This window comes from Leucoraja erinacea, chromosome 7 (assembly GCF_028641065.1).
Source record: "Leucoraja erinacea ecotype New England chromosome 7, Leri_hhj_1, whole genome shotgun sequence".
Taxonomy (NCBI): domain Eukaryota; kingdom Metazoa; phylum Chordata; class Chondrichthyes; order Rajiformes; family Rajidae; genus Leucoraja; species Leucoraja erinaceus.
Window position 1 is genome coordinate 53,012,210 of NC_073383.1, and position 23,837 is coordinate 53,036,046.

Here is a 23,837-nt window from a genome sequence, read left to right on the forward strand (position 1 = left end):
AAAAACATTGAACCACATTGTTCACAATGTTGTGTAATTACAATTCAATTTTAAAGTGCTTATCCAAATTAACTACACATCATTTTTTTTGAATAGGTGTACATTGCCAGTTAAGCAGTTATTCCTCAATTGGTGATTCAACAAGATTGCACTATATTCACTGAAAATAAACCGTATAAAATCTTTCCGCTCTCACTTTAAATCTATGGCCTCTGGTTCTTGATTCCCCTACCCTGGATAAAAGTCTGGGTATTCACCTTATCTATTCCCCTTATGTTCTTACACACTTCCAGAAGATTACTCCTCAGTCCCCTGTGCTCAAAGGAATAAAGTCCTAGCCTGGCAACATCAATGTAAATCTTCTCTGCATTCTTTCCAGCTTAGCAATGTCCTATAGCAGGGTGACCTAAATTGAACACAATAATCCAAATGTGGTCTCACCAACATCTTATACAACTCTAACATAACATGCTAACTTCTATGCTCAATACAGACCGATGAAGGCTAATGTACCAAAAACCTTCTTGCCCACCCTATCTAACCTCTTGACACTCCGTTCAAGGAATGAAGTACCTGCATTCTTTGATCACTCTGCTCCACAACATTCTCCAGGGCTCTGCCAGTCACTGTGAAGGTCCTGCCCTGGTGTGACTTCATAAATGCAACACTTGGCACTTATCTGCATTAAACTCTCATTTTCATTAAACCAGCTCATCATCGGGTCATTGGCCCAACTGATCAAGAAAAAACAAAATCCTATTTAACAAAGTCAAATGCAAAAGTTTAATAATGACTTTAAGAACAAGTTCCGACTTCCAGAAATGAAACTCAACATTTTACATCTGAATAAACTGAGTAGTATTTCAATGCCAAATGTAATGCATAAAGCAGTGATACTTTCTGCAAATAGCTGCATCAACACATCAGGAAATTAGATTTTCAACGAATGTATAAATACAATAAACTTTAAAACTCGCAAGAAGATTAATGAGAAGTGATCACATTTTGGAGAATAACACTGGACAGAGGAAATTACCCAACAACTGAGGTGATTTGCAACAGAAGGATGATGTATGCGTTAATAATATTAGGCTTTATAAACTTGGAAATGTTTGCCAGTACATACATATGTTAATAATGTTCCATTAGTGGAATAATTAATGGTGTGTATATGGCTGGTTGATATCGATATGCAAGCCCCCCACAAAATAAATATGTTTCCCTTTTTCTGAAAGAAGCCCTCAAGATATCTTTTGATGTGAACAACAGTAAAATATCAAACTGTACCATTGAGTTACAGCCAGAGATTATAATGTTGCTCAAAGGCAAATGGGCTGAGATTGAGGAAAATTAGTGGTTGTTTAGTTTTACTGTATCTTTGATTTAGGGAAAAAAAAATGTATTCACTTTGCAACTTTCTATTGAGAGTCAAATAAATATCAAGACCAAGCAAACTAAACACAAATGGCACATACCTGCATTTAAATTTTCTGTCTAGGTCAGTGATCCCATTCTCAGTTGGTATAAAGTTGAAGGGATGGATGAGAAGTGTATCCAGCCCAGCACAGGATCTTAGAGCTCCAACACTGGACTCATTGCTGAGTATCGCAACAGAGCAGAGTGTTAGTTGTGCCGGCCTGCAGATCATCCATTGGAGGAAAACAATTTTTTTAAATAAGCACATCCATCAGTGCATCTTGTCATTACAGAGCACTGAAAGTCAGATGGAGGTCTCTGACCGCCTGATGCGATATACCACAATGTGTGTGCTGAACATGATGCCTAGACAAACTCCTATCTGCTTGTACATAATTCATATCCTTCCATTCCCTGCCTATCCAAAAATTGCTTGCATGCTTCCATTATGTCTGCCTCCACTCCTTTCAGTACATTCCAGACACTCACCACCTTTTCTGTAAAAAAAAACTTGCCTTGCACATCTTTACACATTGCTTCTCTACCCTTAAAGCTTGGTGATTTGGTTAAGAATTTATTAAAAAAATTGCTGATGTACAATTCTCAATTACTCTGTAATTTGGAGGACATTAACTTCTCAAATGTACAATAAATGAGTCAGTCATAACCTCAAAATAGGCACTGATGTCCAACTGATACCAAGCAAGGGTGTACCTCAGGAAATCAGAACTTCAGGATTATTCAGATGATGGCGTTTTAATTATATAATCAGTAGTCCTGTGCTTAGTCTTTAAAGGGACTGTTGCTGACAATTCCATAAACAGGCTCCAATTTACTATTTCTGTGCAGCCAGAAGCAATATAGGACATTCCTGGCTATATATTAAAAAACACAGACCAGAGATTTCGCTCTCTCTCCATGCCCTCCCCTCCCCAACAGGCCCATGTTTCAATGCAAGTCTGGTCTCGATCCCTGATTCAGAAGGATATCAGCTCTTGTACAAAAACATTGTTTTGTAAATTGTCAGCCATCAGTGAAATTATTAATATTGTGATTTCAAAGCATTATGGTTTAATGAATGTTTTTTTTTCAATACATACTCATTAAAGTAACAATGAAAAGTGAATTAAAATGTAGAAAACAACAATATTTTAAATATAACTGGATAACTGCCATCAATAACTTAGGTCAATAATAAAAACATCTATTTTCTCTTCAGATTCCTTCTATTTATACATAATTAATACATATGCCAATATTATATTGGCCGATATTAGTTTCTGTCACCCTCTTGCTAACTGCATTCAACCGAATTTCAGAGATAATTTGGCCATGGTGAATAATGGCCAACATCAGATCAGCCACCCTTAATACATACCCACTGATATTACTTCACATTGTATCCAATGGAGAGGAAAATTGAGAAGTGTGTATAATGTATGGCCAATCCTATACTGTCTGCTTCATGCCATTGCTAAATTTAAATTAGACCCATTATCGTTTAGATTTGCCCGATTAAATACAAAATGAATCTCAACTAGGAATTCCCTGAGCCTGATCAGTAAGAACCACTGGAGTGAATCTTGAAGTTTGACCCAGTTTAAACATTGCTGCCTGATTTTACCAATGTTTCACTACAAAGTACTTATCTTGTTATCAGTTTTCCCACCATTACTATGCATGTTTGCACAGTACTTCTGAGCATCTGTTGGAAGTAATATGGAAGGTCATCAGAGCATTCACATTTGGAGAGTGTCACTCATTGTTTATGGATAATGTGAAATATGCCCTGCCTGATATTTCCTATCCATTTGCTCAAAGTAAGCAGTTTAGCAGAATGGAGACAATACACCTTGCTGCTGATGAAAGGCACTAGATAGTTAAAGCAAAGATATTGCATCCTTGAAGGGAAGAGTGGATAAACCACTGAAGTGGAATAAATGGAGTAAAAATAAAAGGTAGATTGTACTTTATTAAACATTACTGTAGATATAAAAATGCAATTGACAGTCCATTAAGCCATGAGTAGCATTTGACTTGAGTCACCTTGTTAATAACCACTTGCTGCCCAAAATAACACGGAGAAGGAAATTCAAGAGATAATATTATTTTGGAAACAATTATTTCCACCAATCTTTGCAGACGTTTAAGTACTCAAATCAGTATTGTGGGACAAAATCCAAATTACTTGGAACAAATTTGTAATTACATATAGAGATACACTGTTCTTTGACAGCAGTAGTTAGCAATAGCTCACAAAATGGTATTGATGGGTGTGGAGATATGTTTGCTACAACAATGAGAAAAAAAAGTTATCCTTCCAGCACAATGTTATCACATTCACAGAATTTGATTTTTCTGCGCATGCATGGCGATGATCTTAAATGGCCCTCCAATACTCGATGAGTTTATTGTAGAGGCTAAGGTTTGCAGCCATTACACTGAAACAACTTTGAAAATGTGAAAATGTTTTCCTCATCTCAGTTATAAATGGCCTACCCCTATTATTAAACTGTGGCCCCTGATTCTGGATGCCCCCAACATCGGGAACATGTTTCCTACACCGAGAGTATCCAATCCCTTAATAATTTTATATGTTTCTATAAAATCACCTCTCAGCCTCCTAAATTGCAGTGAATATAAGCTCAGTCACTACATTCTTTCATTATATGATAGTCCCGCCATCCCGGGAATTAACCTTGTGAACCGACGTTGCACTCCCTCATTTGCAAGAATATCCTTCCTCAAATTAGATCAAAACTGCACACAATACCACAGGTGTAGTCACACCAGGGGCCTGTACAATTGCAGAAGGACCTCTTTGCTCTTATACTCAACTCCTCTTGTTATGAAGGCCAACATGCCATTAGCTTTCTTCAATGCCTGTTGTAACTGCATGCTTACTTTCAGTGACTGATGTACAAGGACACCCAAGTCTCGTTGTACTACCCCTTTTCCTAACCTGACACCATTCAGATAATAATCTGCCTTCCTGTTCTTGCCACCAAAGTGGATAACCTCACACTTATGCACATTAAACTGCATCTGCCATGCATCAGCCCACTCACCCAACCTGTCCAAGTCACTCTGCATCCTTATAGCATCCTCTTCACAGTTAACACTACCACCCATCTTTGTGTCATCTGCAAATTTGCTAATGTTACTTTTAATTCCTTCATCTAAATCATTGTATATTGAAAATAGCTGCGGTCCCAGCACCGAGCCTTGCAGCACCCCACTAGTCACTGCCTGCCATTCTGAAAGGGGCCCGTTAATCCCTATCATTGTTTCCTGTCTGCCAACCAATTTTCAATCCATGTCAATACTCTACCCCCAATACCATGTGCTCTATTTTTGCCCACTAATCTCCCGTGTGGGATCTTATCAAAGGCTTTCTGAAAGTTCAGGTGCACTACATCCACTGGCTCTCCCTTGTCCATTTTACTTGTTATATCCTCAAAATATTCCAGAAGATTTATCAAGCATGATTTCCCCTGTGTAAATCCATGCTGACTCGGACCGATCCTGTTACTGCTATGCAAAAGCGCCGCTATTACATCTTTAATAATCATATACTGAGAGAATGGAGCAGATGGGCTTGTACACTCTGGAGTTTAGAAGGATGAGAGGGAATCTCATTGAAACATATAAGATTGTTAAGGGCTTGGACACGCTAGAGGCAGGAAACATGTTCCCAATGTTGGGGAAGTCCAGAACCAGGGGCCACAGTTTAAGAATAAGGAGTAAGCCATTTAGAACAGAGATGAGGAAACACTTTTTCTCACAGTGAGTTGTGAGTCTATGGAATTCTCTGCCTCAGAGGGCGGTGGAGGCTGGTTAACAATAGCGTAGTCAGGGGATATGGTGAGAAGGCCAGAACGGGGTACTGATTGGGGATGATCAGCCAATATCACGTTAAATGGCGGTGCTGGCCCGAAGGGCCGAATGGCCTACTCCTACACCTATTGTCTATTGTCTATTGACTCCAGCATCTTCCCCACCATCAATGTAAGGCTAACTGGTCAATGATTCCTTGCTTTCTCTCTCCTTCCTTTCTTAAAAAGTGGGACAACATCAGCTACCCTCCGGGGTCAAGGAAAGAGCGATCACGTCGTGGCTCTGTTTTCACCAATCTTTCCACCACCATGCACAAGAAGCACAAGAAGCGCAAGACCCCAGACACCATTGTATATATACACGAGAAGTGTGTTCAGCTCTGGCTGAACAACATCTAATCTTGTGTGTGGACTCTATAAGAAGAGGAAGCTACACTCCAATCCACAAGAACTGATCCTGAATCTATAGAACATTGGAAAATGATAAACAATGCAATAAACAATTTCTAGAGCCACCTCCTTGAGTACCCTGGGATGCAGACCATCAGGCCCTGGGGATTTAACAGCCTTCAATCCCATCAGTCTACCCTACACAATTTCCTGACTAATGTGAATTTCCTTCAGTTCCTCCATCACCCTCTGTCCCCTGGTAGATCTGGGAGATGGTTTGTGACTTCCTCAGTGAAGACAGAACCAAACTACTTGTTCAACTCATCTGCCATTTCCATGTTCCCCATAATAAATTCACCTGTTTCTGTCTTCAAGGGTGCCACATTTGTCATAACTATTTTTTTCTTCTTCACATACCTAATGCTTTTACTATCCTCCTTTATATTCTTGGCTAGCTTACCTTCGTACTTCATCTTTTCTCCCCGTATTGCCTTTTTAGTTACCGTCTGTTGATCTTTAAAAGTTGCCCAATCCAATTGCTTCCTGCTACTCTTTGCTATGTTATGCATCTTCTCTTACTTTTATACTGTCCTTGACTTGCCGAGTCAGCCACAGTCGCCTCTTACTCCCCTTAGAATCTTTCTTCCTCTTTGGATTGAAATGATCCTGCATCTTCAGGATTATTCCCAGAAATATCTGCTATTGCTGTTCCACCGTCATCCCTGCTAGGGTCTCTATCCAGTCAATTTTGCCCAGCTCCTCCCTCATGCCTCCATAGTCCCCTTTATTCAACTGCAATGCTGACACTTCCAATGTTACCTTCTCCTTCTCAAATTGCAGATTAAAACATCATATTATGGTCACTACCTCCTAATGGTTCCTTTACCTTGAGTTCCCTTATCAAATCCGGTTCATTACACAACACTAAATCCAAAATTGCCTTCTCCCTGGTAGGTTCCATAAGCTGCTCTAAGCATATTTGTAAATTATTTTAAGATGATGATGAACAATTATTTCTAAGGTCCACCAATATTACCCGCTTAATTGCATTGCTTTTTTATTGCATTACTTTAAGCTTGTGAGTTATCGCTTCATTACATACCGTTTATCCATTTTACTTCTGGGTCATGTGCAGTGAACTCTATTCTAAATAGGTCATCCAAAGACAGTCGAGCATCTGCTGTTTTCAAAGTGTCATCTGAAATAAATTAAACAATAAGTTAAAACTTTGTAGCATAAAACATATTTTCTTCTGTAGATTTGACGTTGCACAAAACAAATGTTAACAATATTTACATAAAATTAAAGCACAGGGTTAAGAGATAAATGCCGCAAGGAGAGTAGAATTTGAGGGCAAAATATCAATCATGTTCCTGATGTTGCTCTGAAATCAGGGTAAGTAAGAGTCTGAAGAAATGTCAGAGCCGAAATGTCACCTATCCATTCCTTCCACAGATGCTACCTGTTGAGTTACCCCAGCACTTTGTGTTTTATGAAAAGTACAACGGATTGGGCTGAAGGGCTGGTTTTGCATGTGGTACACCTCTATAAAAGACAAACCATGACATCCAGACTGCTTTTCAAATGTGATTTAGGTTGTTGTTAACTATACCCTTTGCAAATCTGGAACAGTGACCACATCAAAGCAGAAAATATCCAAAATGGTTTAGCTCAGCCACTTTTCAAAATTGCAGCTAAAATAACTGTGCAAATCCTAAGGAAGGCATATCTTCAACATATTTTTTGGAACTATGTATGTGCCAGCCACTTTCCCAATATACTGTGCAAGCAAGACACAATGGTGCATGCAATTAAAAAAAAAGATTAAATGTTATTTTTCCCTGCACTCGACATGCAGTATAAATCCAGTATCATCCACATTTAATTAATACTTTGGGATGTGTGAAAATATGTTTTCAACCAATACATTTCTGGATGGCTTAACATACTGTCGGTAATTAGTTTAGAAACAGTGGGTTGGAAAATTGAGTTTTTCACTTCAGTGATAACTTGATGCTTGAAGAGCTTTAATATCCACAGCCTGAATGTGTGATCTTTAATTCCTATAAACTGTGAATTCATTCTAGTGACCAGTGGAGATAATAATGCATTGGGTGTTTATTTTGATTTTCCACCATTCCATTTTTGATCCTTGTCATCTATTTACCTTTTGATTTTTTTATCATATTCCTTTGTGACATTTTGTCTCTCCTGATTAACTTAAGAAATGAAAATGCCATCTCAAGCAGTTATTTAATCTTCATGTGGTTAAAGGATAGCTTTTATAGGTTTCTATTTTCCACATTTATTAGCTGTAACAGTATATTGCTCTAAAAAGATTAGATTACAGCCCTATGAAAATGGAAAATGCAGTCATTTTGTTAACTGTAAATATTATTGGTTTAATTTAAATTAAGGCTAATTATTCTTAACTCTGTAGTTTTAAATTGCAGTGATAACCAAGTAATAAACAATTAAGCAAGTGATAAACAAATAAAGTAACCATGTGAGAAACACGCAGTGCTGGAGTGTATCAATGGATCAGGCAGCAATTCTCGAAGGAAAGGAAAGGCAATAGTTGGGTGAGACCATTCAGATTCAACTTCAAACAAGTAGCTATACTCTTTCAGATTATTGATAAGCCTCTAATTAATTGGTCAGGTGCTCAACCTTGGAATGCATAATTGCCTGGTCACCTAAAAATGTATAAATGAAGATTGGGCTATTGAAAAGCATGAATGAGAGTCATAGAATCATATAATTATTTTGATGCAAGAATCTGGGTGCTGGTTTGCAGTCTTAGATAGTTGCTGTTGATGGAAACCACTGGACCCATGAAGACCACATCTGCAAAAGGTTTCTCTGGCTTGCAATACTTTGCTGAGTGGTGTTGAGTTGGATTCTGGAATTTGGTCAAGGCAATGAATCAAGGAGCAAAATATTTACATGGACATGTTATTCCAGGAGATGGTTACAAACTAGAATTAGTGAATCAGGCTGGACAGGAGTGCAAGACAGCACAATGCTGCAGGAGCCTTAACTCTTGTACTTATTGGACAGGAATAGGGATCTTGCAAGTTGTGTGGATTAGAGCAGTGACTCCAGGGAACATGAGAAAGCACAGTGCAGCACCTTGTCCAGGAGGCAATTCTAGTCGGAAAATGAAAAATAATGCAATGGTAATACTGGATGGTAGAATAAAGTATATGAATTCTACTGTCCACAGCTATGAGCACAAGTTCTGAAGACAGTTTTGCTGCCTGGTGCCTGGGTTAAGGATATCACTTTGGTCCTGGAGAGGACCTTGGAATGGAAGGAGAAAGATGATCCATGGGGAAATTAATGACATGGACTCTGAAGAAGAACCATGAAGGTGTTAATATCTGGATTATTAACCGAGCCTCGTGCAAATTAGCAAATAAATGAACAATAGGCAAAAAGATTTGTTTGAGTAGAATGGCTCCCATTTCACAGGGCATTGCCACCAATTCTTTGGAAGAAAAAACGTTTCCATTTTGATGGATTTCTTTTGAATCCTGAATTGAAGAACAACGGCTGTGAATAAAAATTACAACTAAATAATTGGGCACAGATTCCAGTATATGTAAATTTTGGAAATTAAAGAGCAGGGACAAAATGATACTGCAGGGCAACAAACTAAATAATCATAACAAGACTGTCAGGAAGAGGCAGACCACACAAGCATAAATATACCCCAATTAGAATCATGGCAGGGAAAACTAGTAAAAAGGCAAATCTGAATGTTCTTTATTTAAATTTGTCTATCTTCTGTAACAATGTGGGTGAGTTAATCTACAGGAATAAATAAATGGGGACATTTTAATTGCTGTAGTAGAAACGTGATCATAAAGTGACCAAGTTTATGAATTAGGGCTAACTTTAAAGAGAGATGGAAATGAGATGGTTCCAATTTTCAAAAATAAGTTCAAGACTGTGGAATCAAGTAGAATCAGTGTTAATGAAGCCGAGAAACAGCAAGGGCTAGAAAACATTGGTGCGTCCTGTATATTGGTCACTAAACACTAGCGTTAATGTAGGCATGATATATAATGGAATTTCAAGGAGTATGGAGCAAGGGTAATATAATATTTACAGGAGAGTTTAAGTTATGTGTAACCCGTGTTATAATCTGGAGGACAAATTTATAGCATCTAAAAGAGATCAATTGCTTGATTGATAATAGTTTTTTTTAGATCAGGTATGGTGCAATGAGAAAAGTAGTTGTGGTGCCTTAGAGAACAATGATAACGTAAAAGCATAGTGTATAAAGATAAAATTGAAACTAGGGTATTAAATCTGAAAACTGCAAAGGCGTGCGATGAGAGTTGGTTGTGGTAGATTGGGTAGAGTGGTAGTGCATGTCGGCACAAACGATGTCGGAAAGAAGGGGATGAATATTCTACAGCGTGACTTTAGAGAGCTTGGAAAAATGCTGAAAAGCAGGACCTCCAGGGTTGTTATCTCCGGTTTGCTTCAAGTTCCTCATGCTGGCGAGAGCAGGAACAGGGAGATACGGGACATGAATGTGTGGCTGAGGAACTGGTGCATGGGGCTGGGGATTAGATTCTTAGATCACTGGGATCTGTTTTGGAGTAAGGGGGAAACTGTACAAAAGGGACGGATTGCATCTTAACAGGTCAGGGACCTGCATTCTGGCAGGCAGGTTTGCCACCGCTACACGGGTGGTTTTAAACTGAAGGGTGTTGGGGTGTCAAATGGGATAATCGAGGATGGAGTTAAAGGGAAAGGATTTCTTAAATGAGACAGAGGGGTGTAAAATGAGGGTAGAAGCAATAGGTAGCAAGGTGAAAAGTAAAAGTGGCAGGCAGACAAATCCGGAGCAAAAATCAAAAAGGGCCACTTTTCAACATAATAGTATAAGGGGTAAGAGTGTTGTAAAAATAAGCCTGAAGGCTTTGTGTCTCAATCCAAGGAGTATTTGTAATAAGGTGAATGAGTTGAATGTGCAGATAGCTATTAATGACTATGATATAGTTGGGATCGCGGAGACATGGCTCAAGGATGACCAAGGCTGGGAGCTGAACATCCAGGGATATTCAATATTCAGGAGGGATAGACAGAAAGGAAAAGGAGGTGGGGTAGCGTTGCTGGTTAGAGAGGAGATTAACGCAATAGAAAGGAAGGATATTAGCTTGGAGGATGTGGAATCGATATGGGTATAGCTGTGAAACACAAAGGGGCAGAAAATGCTAGTGGGAGTTGTGTACAGGCCACCTAACAGTAGTAGTGGAGTTGGGGATGGCATCAAACAGGAAATTAGAAATGAGTGCAACAAAGGTGAAACAGTAATAATGGGTGACTTCAATCTACATATAGATTGGATGAATCAAATTGGCAAGGGTGCTGAGGAAGAAGTTTCTTGGAATTTATGCGGGATAGTTTTCTAAACCAACATGTAGAGGAACCAACGAGAGAGCAGGCTATTCTAGACTGGGTATTCAGTAATGAGGAAGGGTTAGTTAGCAGTCTTGTTGTGCGTGGCCCCTTGGGCAAGAGTGACCATAATATGGTTGAGATCTTCATTAGGATGGAGAGTGACATTGTTAATTCAGAAACAAGGGTCCTGAACTTAAAAAAAGGTAACTTTGTGGGTATGAGACGTGAATTGGCCAAGATAGACTGGCAATTGATTCTTAAAGGGTTGACGGTGGATATGAAATGGAAGGCATTTAAAGACTGCATGGATGAACTACAACAATTGTTCATCCCAGTTTGGCAAAAGAATAAATCAGGGAAGGTAGTGCATCCGTGGATAACAAGGGAAATCAGGGATAGTATCAAAACAAAAGATGAAGCATACAAATTAGCCAGAAAAGGCAGCCTACCAGAGGACTGGGAGAAATTCAGTCCAGCAGAGGAGGACAAAGGGTTTAATTAAGAAAGGGAAAATAGATTATGAAAGAAAATTGGCAGGGAACATAAAAACTGGCTGCAAAAGTTTTTATAGGGATGTGAAGAGAAAAAGATTTGTTAAAACAAATGTAGGTCCCTTGCAGTCAGAAACAGGTGAATTGATCATGGGGAACAAGGACATGGCAGCCCAATTGAATAACTAGTTTGGTTCTGTCTTCACTAAGGAAGACATAAATAATCTGCCGTAAATAGCAGGGGTCCGGGGGTCAAATGAGATGGAGGAACTGAGTGAAATCCAGATTAGCCGGGAAGTGGTGTTGGGTAAATTGAATGGATTAAAGGCCGATAAATCCCCAGGGCCAGATAGGCTGCATCCCAGAGTACTTAAGGAAGTAGCCCCAGAAATAGTGGATGCATTAGCGATAATTTTTCAAAACTCTTTAGATTCTGGAGGAGTTCCTGAGGATTTGAGGGTAGGTAATGTAACGCCACTTTTTAAAAGGGGAGGGAGAGAGAAAACGGGGAATTACAGACCATTAGTCTAACATCGGTAGTGGGGAAACTGCTAGAATCAGTTACTAAAGATGGGATAGCAGCACATTTGGAAAGTGGATAAATCATTGGACAAAGTCAGCATGGATATATGAAAGGTAAATCATGTCTGACGAATCTGATAGAATTTTTCGAGGATGTAACTTGTAGAGTGGATAAGGGAGATCCAGTGGATGTGTTATATCTGGACTCTCAGAAGGCTTTCGACAAGGTCCCACATAAGAGATTAGTATACAAACCTAAAGCACACGGTATTGGGGGTTCAATATTGATGTGGATAGAGAACTGGCTGGAAGACAGGAAGCAAAGAGTAGGAGTAAACGGGTCCTTTTCACAATGGCAGTCAGTGACTAGTGGGGTACCGCAAGGCTCAGTGCTGGGACCCCAGCTATTTACAATATATATTAATGATTTGGATGAGGGAATTGAATGCAGCATCTCCAAGTTTGCGGATGACATGAAGCTGTGGGGCAGTGTTAGCTGTGAGGAGGCTGCGAGGAGGCTGCAAGGTGACTTGGATAGGCTGGGTGAGTGGGCAAATGCATGGCAGATGCAGTATAATGTGGATGAATGTGAGGTTATCCACTTTGGTGGCAAAGACAGGAAAGTAGACTATTATCTGAATGGTGGCCGATTAGGAAAAGTGGAGATGCAACGAGGCCTGGGTGTCATGGTACACCAGTCATTAAAAGAAGGCAGGTACACAAAAATACTGGAGAAACTCAGCGGGTGCAGCAGCATCTATGGAGTGAAGGAAATAGGTAACGTTTCAGGCAGAAACCCTTCTTCAGACTTCAGATTAAAGGTAAGCATGCAGGTGCAGCAGGCAGTGAAGAAAGCGAATGGTATGTTAGCATTCATAGCAAAAAGATTTGAGTATAGGAGCAGGGAGTTTCTACTGCAGTTGTACAGGGTCTTGGTGAGACAACACCTGGAGTATTGCGTACAGTTTTGGTCTCCTAATCTGAGGAAAGGCATTCTTGCCATTGAGGGAGTACAGAGAAGGGTCACCAGACTGATTCCTGGGATGTCAGGACTTTCATATGAAGAAAGACTGGATAGACTCGGCTTGTACTCGCTAGAATTTAGAAGATTGAGGGGGGATCTTAAGGGGTTGGACAGGCTAGATGATGAAGCCGAATAAAGTTACAAAAATAAGAAAAAATTAAAATATTTTTCTGGGCTAGCTTACAGCTTATATTTTGTGTCAAATTAGGCTTGCCTCGGGTTGCGGTGTGTGAGATAATAAATACCATAACATTGTCTCCCAAGTGAGGAAGTGACAGAGAAAGAAACAGCTAGTCATATCTTTGAAGTAAGATGCCATAAACCAAATGGCCAATGTTTATGGGGGAGGAGGCGACAAAGGAAGAAAGAAACAGCTAGTCACATCTTTGAGATAAGATGCCATAAACCAAATGGCCTATGTTTATGAGGGACCAAGTGACAGAGAGGAAGCAGCGAAAGAGCTAGGGTGATCTCTTTGAAGATAAAATGACCTAAACCAAATGGCCAATGTTTTTAGTATATCTTGTACCATGTAAACAAAATGCCTTTGATGTGATGCATTCTGTGGAAACCTTTTCCTGTACCTCTGACCATGACTAATGTCTGTAGAAAGTGCTAAGGGGACAAAAAACCCTATTTAAGGCAATGTAATTCTGTTGTTCAGAGAAGTGGACCGAGGACAGTCGAGTGTCCACATTGGTCCACATTTTGAACTGGTCTACCAAACAGTTTGTGTGGTGTCTGTTTATTAAGAAGCTAACCTGTTTAGTTGTTAAGAAAAGTAGCTTTTTCATAGATGCAGGAAGATTGTTCACGATGTTGGGGAAGTCCAGAACAAGGGGTCACAGTTTAAGGATAAGGGGGAAATCTTTTAGGACCGAGATGAGGAAAACATTTTTCACACAGAGAGTGGTGAATCTCTGGAATTCTCTGCCACAGAAGGTAGTTGAGGCCAGTTCATTGGCAATATTTAAGAGGGAGTTAGATATGGCCCTTGTGGCTAAAGGGATCAGGGGGTATGGAGAGAAGGCAGGTACAGGATACTGAGTTGGATGATCAGCCATGATCATATTGAATGGCGGTGCGTGCTCGAAGGGTCGAATGGCCTGCACCTATTTTCTATGTTTCTAAAATCTATTAAAGAGTATGATAGTAAACAAGCAATGGCTAATACTTAATGAAAACGTAATTTACAACAAATATCTATTCCTTTTAAGACAGAAAATCCTGGTCATGCTGTAACAATCACGTAATTAATGATAGTATTAGTTCAAAAGGAGGTCCAGGAATCGTGATTAAAACAAAGTGCTAGAGTAGTTAGGTGGATCAGGCAGCATCTCCGGAGGATATGTGATCTTGTTTGGTTAGCAAAACAAAACTTTTCACTGTACCTGGGCACATGTGACAATAATAAATCTAAACAGAGTCACTGAGTGATACAATAGACAATAGGTGCAGGAGTAGGCCATTTGGCCCTTCGAGCCAGCACCGCCATTCAATGTGATCATGGCTGATCAATTCCAATCAGTACCCCATTCCTGCCTTCTCCCCTATACCCTGACTCCGCTATTTTTAAGAGCCCTATCTAGGTCCGGTAGGCGGCGCGACTCTGGTCAGCAGCGGCCTCTGCAGCCTGTCCGCGTTTTTATTATTTTTGTCTGTGTTTTAATGTAGTTTTTGTTGTTTTTGTCGGGTCGGGTGTGTGTGTGTGGTGGGGGGCGGGGGTGGGGTGGGAGTGCGGGGGGGGAAACTTTTAAATCTCTCCCTGCACTGGAGACCCGACCTTTTCTCGTCGGGTCTCAGTGGTCGTTGGGGCCGCAACGAGGAGCGGCCTCCAACAGGAAGAAGCCGGGGACTCTGATGCTAAGACTCACCGTCGACGTCGCGGGGCTGGCCGAGTCCGGAGCGGGTGGAGCGGTGGAGGAGCTGCTGCTGCTGCTGCTACTGCTGCTGCCCGACCTCCGGAGATTGGGAGGCTGCTGCTGCGGGTCTGCGGACGGCGGCACCGGGAGCCCGCGGCTCCCTGGAGGGAGACCGCTTTTCGGGGCTCCTGCAACGGTGACTTCTCCCGCCCGAGTTGCGGGGTCGAAGAGCTCCTGGAGCGGGGCCTTACAGCACCGCCCCGCGCGGCTTGGAATGGCCGCGGGACTGTGCGAGCGCACGCCGGGGGCTCTAACATCAAGACCCGGTGTGCGACCTTGCACCACCCGGCGTGGCTTTAATGGCCGCGGGACAATCGCCATCGCCAGCCGGGGGCTATGACTTTGACTCTGACATTGGGGGGGGGAGAGTGCAGTGGAGAGATAAGTTTTTTTGGCCTTCCATCACAGCTCTGTGATGGATGTTTATGTAAAATGTAATTGTGTTGTGTCTGGGGTCTATTTGTGTGTAATGTATGGCTGCAGAAACGGCATTTCATTTGGACCTCCAGGGGTCCAAATGACAAATAAATATACTAATGACTAATGACTAATGACTAGCTCTCTCTTGAAAACATCCAGACAACCTCCCTCTGAGGCAGAGAATTCCACAGATTCACCACTCTCTGTGAGAAAAAGTGTTTCCTCGTCTCCGTTCTAAATGGCTTACTCCTTATTCTTAAAGCGTGGATACAGTGTGGAAACTGGCCCTTCAGCCGAACTTGCCCACATCGGCCAACAATGTCCCAGCAATACAGTTCCCACCTGCCAGCATTTGGTCCATATCCCTTCAAACTTGTCCTCTCCATGTACCTGTCCAACTGTTTCTTAAACATTGGGATAGTCCCTGACGAAAACTTTGAAGACCGAAGTGGAGAAGGGTTCCATGTGATCAGCAGTTGAACATGTTCCCAATGTTGGGTGAGTCCAGAGCCAGGGACCACAGTCATAGAATTGAGGGGAGGCCATTTAAGACTGAGGTGAGAAAAACCTTTTTACCCATAGAGTTGTGAATTTGTGGAATTCCCTGCCACAGAGGACAAATCACTGGATGGATTTAAGAGAGGGTTAGATAGAGCTCTAGGGGCTAGTGGAATCAAGGGATATGGGTTATTGATCAGCCATGATCGCAATGAATGGCGGTGCTGTCTCGAAGGGCCGAATGGCCTCCTCCTGCACCTATTTTCTATGTTTCTATTTTTCTATGCCTCAACTACCTTCTTCTGCAGTTTGTTCCATACACCACCACCCTTTATGTGAAAAAGATACCCCTAGGATTCCTATTAAATTGTTTCCCCATCACCTTAAACCTATGCCTTCTGGTCCTCGAATCGCCTACTCTGGGCAAGAGACTGTGTATCATCCATGCAGTGTGGTTCAAAAGCCTGATAGTTTCTGGGAAGAAGCTGTTCTTGAACCTGAATGCCAGGTTCCTCTACCATCGTCCCAATGGTAGCAGCGTGGTAGGGCGTGGCTGCATGCGTCTTTGATGATATTAGTTACATTTTGAGGCAGAAATCCTGTAGATGCCTTTGATGGTGTGGAGGTCAATACCACCACAGACTGAGTAATGTCTACCACATTCTGCAGCCTCCTTTACAACCACTCAGTATACTATTGTGTACCTATAGTACAATTTGTATGTCACCAGCTATTTGTCCTGGTCTAACTACAGTGACGCTACTACCAAGAAAGTACCCCAAAGCTCCACTTCAGAAGATGAAGGAAATTTGCTTGTCTCCAATTACTCTTGTCAATTTCTACAAATGCACCATAGAAAGCATCCTAAAGGGTTGCAGCTTGGCACAATATCTGCTCTGCATAAGACCTCAAGACATTGCAGAGAATTGTGGACACAGCTCAGTCCATCATGCAAACCAGCCTCCCTTCCCTTCCCTCCCCTCCCCTCCCCTTTATCAACATACTGCCTCGGGGAAAAAAAAAACCCAACATAATCAAGGACCCCTTACATCCTAACCATTTTTCTTTAATCCTTCTCCCTTCAATCAGAAGACACAAAAGCTTGAAAACGCATAATATCGGATTAGACATCTCATATTCTAAAAATATATTTCCAATCGCCCAATTTATCTCATTGTGCCCCTTGCATGTTTTTTTAATCTGCTCTCTGTAGCTGTAACATTATATTTGCACTCTATTTCTTTACCCTATGCACTACCTGTTGTCCTCCTGTATGGTATGATTGTACATGTATATGGTGTAATCGGTCTTGATAGCGTGCAAAACAAAATTTGTCTTTTTTTCTTGGTGCATGTGAAAATAATAAACCAATGCCCAATTTCTAATTCAAGAGCAAAACATTGGTCACACTTTTACACAGGGGATTGAGTGGATTCTTGGATTCTTGAATCTTGGTCCTCCAAAAATATTCCAAATGTAATTTAAACTGGAGATGGCGGAGGGTGGACTGAAGCAAAAAAAGGTTATTGGAGAAGAAGAACAGCCTTAAATTTATTTGCACCTGGTTGGGTAACTATGGTAGGGTGAAGACTATTCCATGCTTTAATTGTATGGGGGAATGCTTATGGTCTGGCATTGACCTTGGACTGAGTGAATTTTAATGCAGTGCTTCAGTTTAGCTCTTAAGTGAAAGATTGAAAACAACTATATCAATTAAATCAAATATGAGTGTTCATTTCAGTTTAGCTTATTATCACATATACCAAGGTACAGTGAAACGCTGTTGTTGCATGCTATCCAGTCAGTGGAAAGGCAATTCATGATTGCAATTGAGCCATTTACAGTGTATAGGTACATGATAATGGAATAAAGTTTAGTGTAAGGTAAAGGATAGTCCGATGGTCACCAAAGAGGTAGACAGAAGTTCAGGACTGCTCTCCAGTTGTGGCAGAATGATTCAGTTGCCTGATAACAGCTGGTAAGAAACTGTCCCCGAATCTGGAGGTGTGTGTTTTCATGCCAATGTAGTAGTAAATTAGCCAATAGTAAGCCCTTTCTAAATGTCAAACCTAAATTGTTGAACCAAATAATTCCAATGCTAATACCTATAATTAGGGCAATATTATGTTTCAGAATTAATGTTCATAAATGATTACTGTGATGCACTGAGAAACTGGTGTCTTCATTGCCCCTGGGATGGTTTTAAAATCAGAAATCTTGTCATTAAAATGAGCTGTGAAAAGTTAACATCTGTAAGACTGTGCCATATCAGTTTTCCTATCTAGAATTATTATTTGGAAGCATGTTTTACCTCTTAGTGGATGCCATCAGACACTGAAAGAATTCATTGGATTAGCCTTGTGGTAAAGGGCAGATAAACATTGTAACTGTCAAATTCTGGGGATTGATGATGAGTTTCAGTTTAGATTTGTTCCATTCTATGTTATCAGTGCATTAAGTACAGGGTGAACTTATTCTACTGAAGTGACTCCACTGGGGATCCACTTTATTACCTTCCAACATAAATCTCATCTTTTGTGCAAAGGTCACATTTTGAAAACCTGATTTCATGATATTACATTAGTAATGTTGGATATCAGTTTTTATTAGCTAAACCTTGCTTTTAATTACTTAAATGGACTTCATATTATTTTTAAACATTATTTAAAAGGCTCAGATTTCAGCTTTCACCAGATATTCAGTGGCTGATTGGGAGATGCCAGAGAGTAATGGTGGATGGTTGTTTGTCAGGTTGGAGGCCAGTGACGAGTGGGATGCCACAGGGATCTGTGTTGGGTCCACTGTTGTTTGTCATATACATCAATGATCTGGATGATGGTGTGGTAAATTGGATTAGTAAGTATGCAGATGATACTAAGATAGGTGGTGTTGTGGATAATGAAGTAGATTATCAAAGTCTGCAGAGAGATTTAGACCATTCGGAAGAGTGGGCTGAAAGATGGCAGATGGAGTTTACCATACCTGATCTATTCTTCTCATGAGGAAAGATTTCATTTCTTTCAGAGGGTAGCTGTAATTTGCAACACACTACCTGAGGCGGTGGTGGAGAGATGTGGTCTCACAATATTTGAGATGCATTTAGATGAATAGTTGGATCACTAAAACATAGAACACTATTGACCAAGTACTGGATAAATGGCAGATGGAGTTTAATGCTGATAAGTGTGAGGTGCTACATCTTGGCAGGACAAATCAAAATAGGACGTACATGGTAAATGGTAGGGAATTTAAGAATGTAGGTGAACAAAGGGATCTGGGAATAACTGTGCACAGTTCCCTGAAAGTGGAATCTCATGTAGATAGGGTGGTAAAGAAAGCTTTTGGTGTGCTGGCCTTTATAAATCAGAGCATTGAGTATAGAAGTTGGGATGTAATGTTAAAATTGTACAAGGCATTGGTGAGGCCAATTCTGGAGTATGGTGTACAATTTTGGTCGCCTAATTATAGGAAGGATGTCAACAAAATAGAGAGAGTACAGAGGAGATTTACTAGAATGTTGCCTGGGTTTCAGCAACTAAGTTACAGAGAAAGGTTGAACAAGTTAGGGCTTTTATTCTTTGGAGCGCAGAAGGTTAAGGGGGGGATGATAGAGGTTTTTAAAATGATGAGAGGGATAGACAGAGTTGACGTGGAAAAGCTTTTCCCACTGAGAGTAGGGAAGATTCAAACAAGGGGACATGACTTGAGAATTAAGGGACTGAAGTGTAGGGGTAACATGAGGGGGAACTTCTTTACTCAGAGAGTGGTAGCTGTGTGGAATGAGCTTCCAGTGAAGGTGGTGGAGGCAGGTTAGTTTTTATCATTTAAAAATAAATTGGATAGTTATATGGATGGGAAGGGAATGGAGGGTTATGGTCTGAACGCAGGTATATGGGACTAGGGGAGATTATGTGTTCGGCACGGACTAGAAGGGTCGAGATGACCTGTTTCCGTGCTGTAATTGTTATATGGTTATATGGTTATATTGTCAGTCTTGCAAATTTGAATTATTCAATTGCAAACTTTTACATGGGGTGGGACATAGAGCAGAAACTTTTACATGGGGTGGGATATAGAGCAGAGTTGCTACCTCATAGCTCCAATGACCTGGATTCAATCTTAACTTTCTTTGCTGTCTGTATAGGGTTGTGCATGTTGTCCCTGTGCTCTGTTTTCCTTCCACATCCAGAGGAGATTCAGGTTGAAACTAAGTGGAAGGGGATGCATGGTGACAGGGTAAATGCCTGGTGGGGGGGGAGCAACTTCCAGGCAATATGGAAAATACCCAAAGGATATGCTGTCCACAAAAGCAAAAAGCAATTCTACATGGCCAGTTGAAATGTCATTAGTCAACTTTTAATCGTCAGCTAATGGTGCTAACAATTGCGCGTATTCACCAATAACACACTCAGCAAAGGAAATCCAAACAAGATTTCACCAGAGACACATTCCTCTACATTCCCTATTCAACATATAAAACATATCGCTCCCTTCACAACTCCCAGGTCCCATTGTCTGTTCCCTTCAACCACTTCCCATCTCTTGGGCACTTTCTTGTCCTTTTACCTCTTCCCTTCCTGCCATCCATGGACCTAAAGAGTTTTCCCAGGCAATGGAACAATTAATTTGCCCTCTGTCCAATCTAGACGTTTACATTGGGAATGTGGTCTCTGCTATTCTGGAGAAACTATATGTAGTTTCTCCCTGATTATTTTGAGCAGCGCCTGTGTTCAGGCTGTAGGAGTAATCCTGACCTTCGAATTGTTTGCCACTTTAATTTATCATCCACCTCTGATCTGTCTATCTGTAGCCTTGGGCACTGTTACAATGAGGCCCTGGACTGAAGAATAAAGCCATGTTTCAGCTCAGTCACTGAAGTCTTTAGGCAACTGATTATGTCAGTATCAGAAGTGGTCATTTCTGCCAATCATCATTCTATGCTTGGTTAAATATTTATCTTTATATTTGTAAAGATTAGTGTCAGAGTCGTACAGCACAGAAACTGGTCCTTTCCCCCAACTTGAGTTTATTGACTAAACTGCCCCTTCTACAATAGTTCCACCTGCCCACATTTGGCTCACCTGATTGTGGACTTTGGAAGGGGAAGGATGAGGACCCACAATCTTGTTTAAATCAATGGTGGAGAGAATCAAAATTTCCTGTGCGTGCATATTTCCGACAATCTTGTGCAAGAAAGAAGTGCAGATGCTGGTTTAAATCGAAGGTAGACAGCAAATGCTGAAGTAACTCAAAGGGACAGGCAGCATCTCTGGAGAGAAGGAATGATTGATTTTTCAGGTCTGAAGAAGGGTCTCGACCTGAAGTGTCACCCATTCATTCTCTCCAGAGATGCTGCCTGTCCCGCTGAGTTACTCCAGCATTTAGTGTCTATTTCTGAAGATATTTCCTGGGCCCAGCACCCTGATGCAATTATAATGTTCCAGAGAGTGGTGAATCTCTGGAATTCTCTGCCACAGAAGGTAGTTGAGGCCTGTTCATTGGCTATATTTAAGAGGGAGTTGGATGTGGCCCTTGTGGCTAAAGGGATCAGGGGGTATGGATAAAAGGCAGGTACAGGATACTTAGTTGGATGATCAGCCATGATCATATTGAATGGCGGTGCAGGCTCAAAGGGCCGAATGGCCTACACCGGCACCTATTTTCTATGTTTCTATGTTAAAGCACATCAACGCCTCTGCTCCCTAACAAGATTCCGGAGATTTGGTATGTCAAGTTCTCTTGAACATCTACATGTGTACAGTAGAGAGCATATTGACTGGTTGCATCACATCTGGTTCGGCAAAGTGAATGCCCAGGAATGAAGAAGACTGCAAAAGGTTGTGACCACTACCCAGTGTATCACTGGCTCTGACCTCCCCACCATCAAAGGGATTTACTGGAATCGCTGCCTCAAAAAAGCAGCCAGAATAATCAGAGACCCACACCACCCTGGCCACATACTAATTTCATCCATGCCATCGGGAAGAAGGTACAGGAGTCTGACAATGGTAACGTTCAGGTTCAGGAACAGCTTCTTCCCTTCAGCCATTTGGCTATTAAACACTACAGCCTCAAATAAACTCGGAACTACATAGACTATTATTGCACAATCATTGTTGTTGTTTTTGTGTGTATGTATGTGGGCACATACGTACATACAAAAAGACAATTATAATAGTGCAAAAAAGCAGCATAACCTTTTCCCAACTCCCCCATTAAATCATTTGGCCTCATCCAATCATAGTGATTTATTTTTAAAACAAATTACTGGAGTAACTCAGCAGACCAGGCAGCATCTCTGGAAGAAACAGATAGACAACGTCTTGATCCCTAGACCCTTCTTCCGATTCCGATTTTTGGTTTGAAGAAGTGTCTCAACCCAAAACACCGTCTAACACGTCCTGCGGACATGCTGCCAGACCTGTCGAGTTCTTCCTGCACTGTGTTTTTTATAGATATTCCTTTTGTTCTACTCCTTTCCCTTATCTTCTCCAAAAGTAACAACATTTTTCTCTCCCTCTGCCAGTTCTGATGAGGCGTCTTGTACCTGAAATATTAACTGTTACGTTTTCCATATGCACTGTCTGGCCTGTGGAATGCTAGCCTTATCTATTTTAATACCTACTCAGCATCGCTATGTTTTACTTTTACCAGTACCAGAGTCAGATATCAGATTCCATTATGGGCATATGAACACCAGGCAACATCTCTATCAAAGACAATGACAGCCGACCTATTAGGCTCAATTTATTGCAGTGCCATCATTACCAAATACTTCATCATTTTAGATGCCATTTAACTGGAGGTTAAAATAAACTAGTTAGTTCATTAAATAGCTCAAAAGTAGTAATCATGTTCTGGAGTTTACAGAATCCCACATCGATTTATGTCACTTAAAGTACTTTAGCTCATTGAAGGAAGTAAAGTTGTGTATGTAATTCTGGATTCATCCTATCATTATAAAAGGTTGTGAATCACCCACTTTAGCTTGCTTTTGTGAATAAAAATCATTTAGCCTTGACCACAAAATAAATCTACTTTCAAAGTTCTAGCAACCTCTTTGGGATGGATTTCAGGTTTCCTGATGCTGACATTCCATCAGTCACTATTACTGAATGACTTTGGTTCCAAGATTTGTCATGCAGCTAAACTGTATTAGTAGCTATTCACATTGAATAGTCACATACAGGAAAAAACGGGTGTTAAAAGTAGAATTGTTAACGAACATTTTGAATCTTATATGATAGGTAGATTAAGATCAGAGGTTATACTCATGAATAATGTGAAAGCTAAGTTGTCATAAATATAATTTTCATAGCCATATCATATTTTGAAATATTTATGAGCAAATTTAGGGATAGAAGGTTTGCTAAGTGGAAATTATGGCTTGGAACACCATTAAACTCACCCTGTGTAACCAAGCACAATATTATTAGGGTAATACAGAGAATGTAGTAAAGGTCTTGTCAGACCATTTATTTCTCAAGATTACGCTGGCAGAGGTTTCAAAACATCACACCGTGTGGAAGAGCATTGAATCATTTGCAACCATTTCTTGATTCCTGCATTAAGCATCAATTTCATCGTGTGCTTAAATTTCGTTGTACATGGCCCATGTTACAATGACAATAAAGAAACTATTCTATTCTGTGCTGACATCATCATTAACAATTTCATTAATGTTAAATATTAGATGCAAGGCTACCTAAAAGATATAATGGACTGGTGACAAACTTGATGCATCAGTTAAATACCAATTGGGTGATGTTTAAAATGTCCCCAAGATTCTCTAAAAAATACTGAATATGTTCAGTGAACATGAATATGAGTGCACCACCTTGCCTTTGGTAAAGAAATTAGGGAAACAAATGACACTCCTTCTTAATAAAGTTTAATTTAG

At 40.7% G+C, this 23,837-nt stretch overlaps 1 protein-coding gene across 1 annotated transcript in view; it reads right to left on the bottom strand.

Moving 5' to 3' along the window:
• Nucleotides 1–23,837, bottom strand: part of LOC129699148 (inactive dipeptidyl peptidase 10-like) — a 657,345-nt gene that overhangs the window by 463,422 nt on the left and 170,086 nt on the right. The window contains exon 3 of the mRNA XM_055638816.1: nt 6,745–6,840. Coding sequence (XP_055494791.1) covers nt 6,745–6,840 — 96 coding nt within the window. The remainder of the gene's footprint in view (nt 1–6,744; nt 6,841–23,837) is intronic.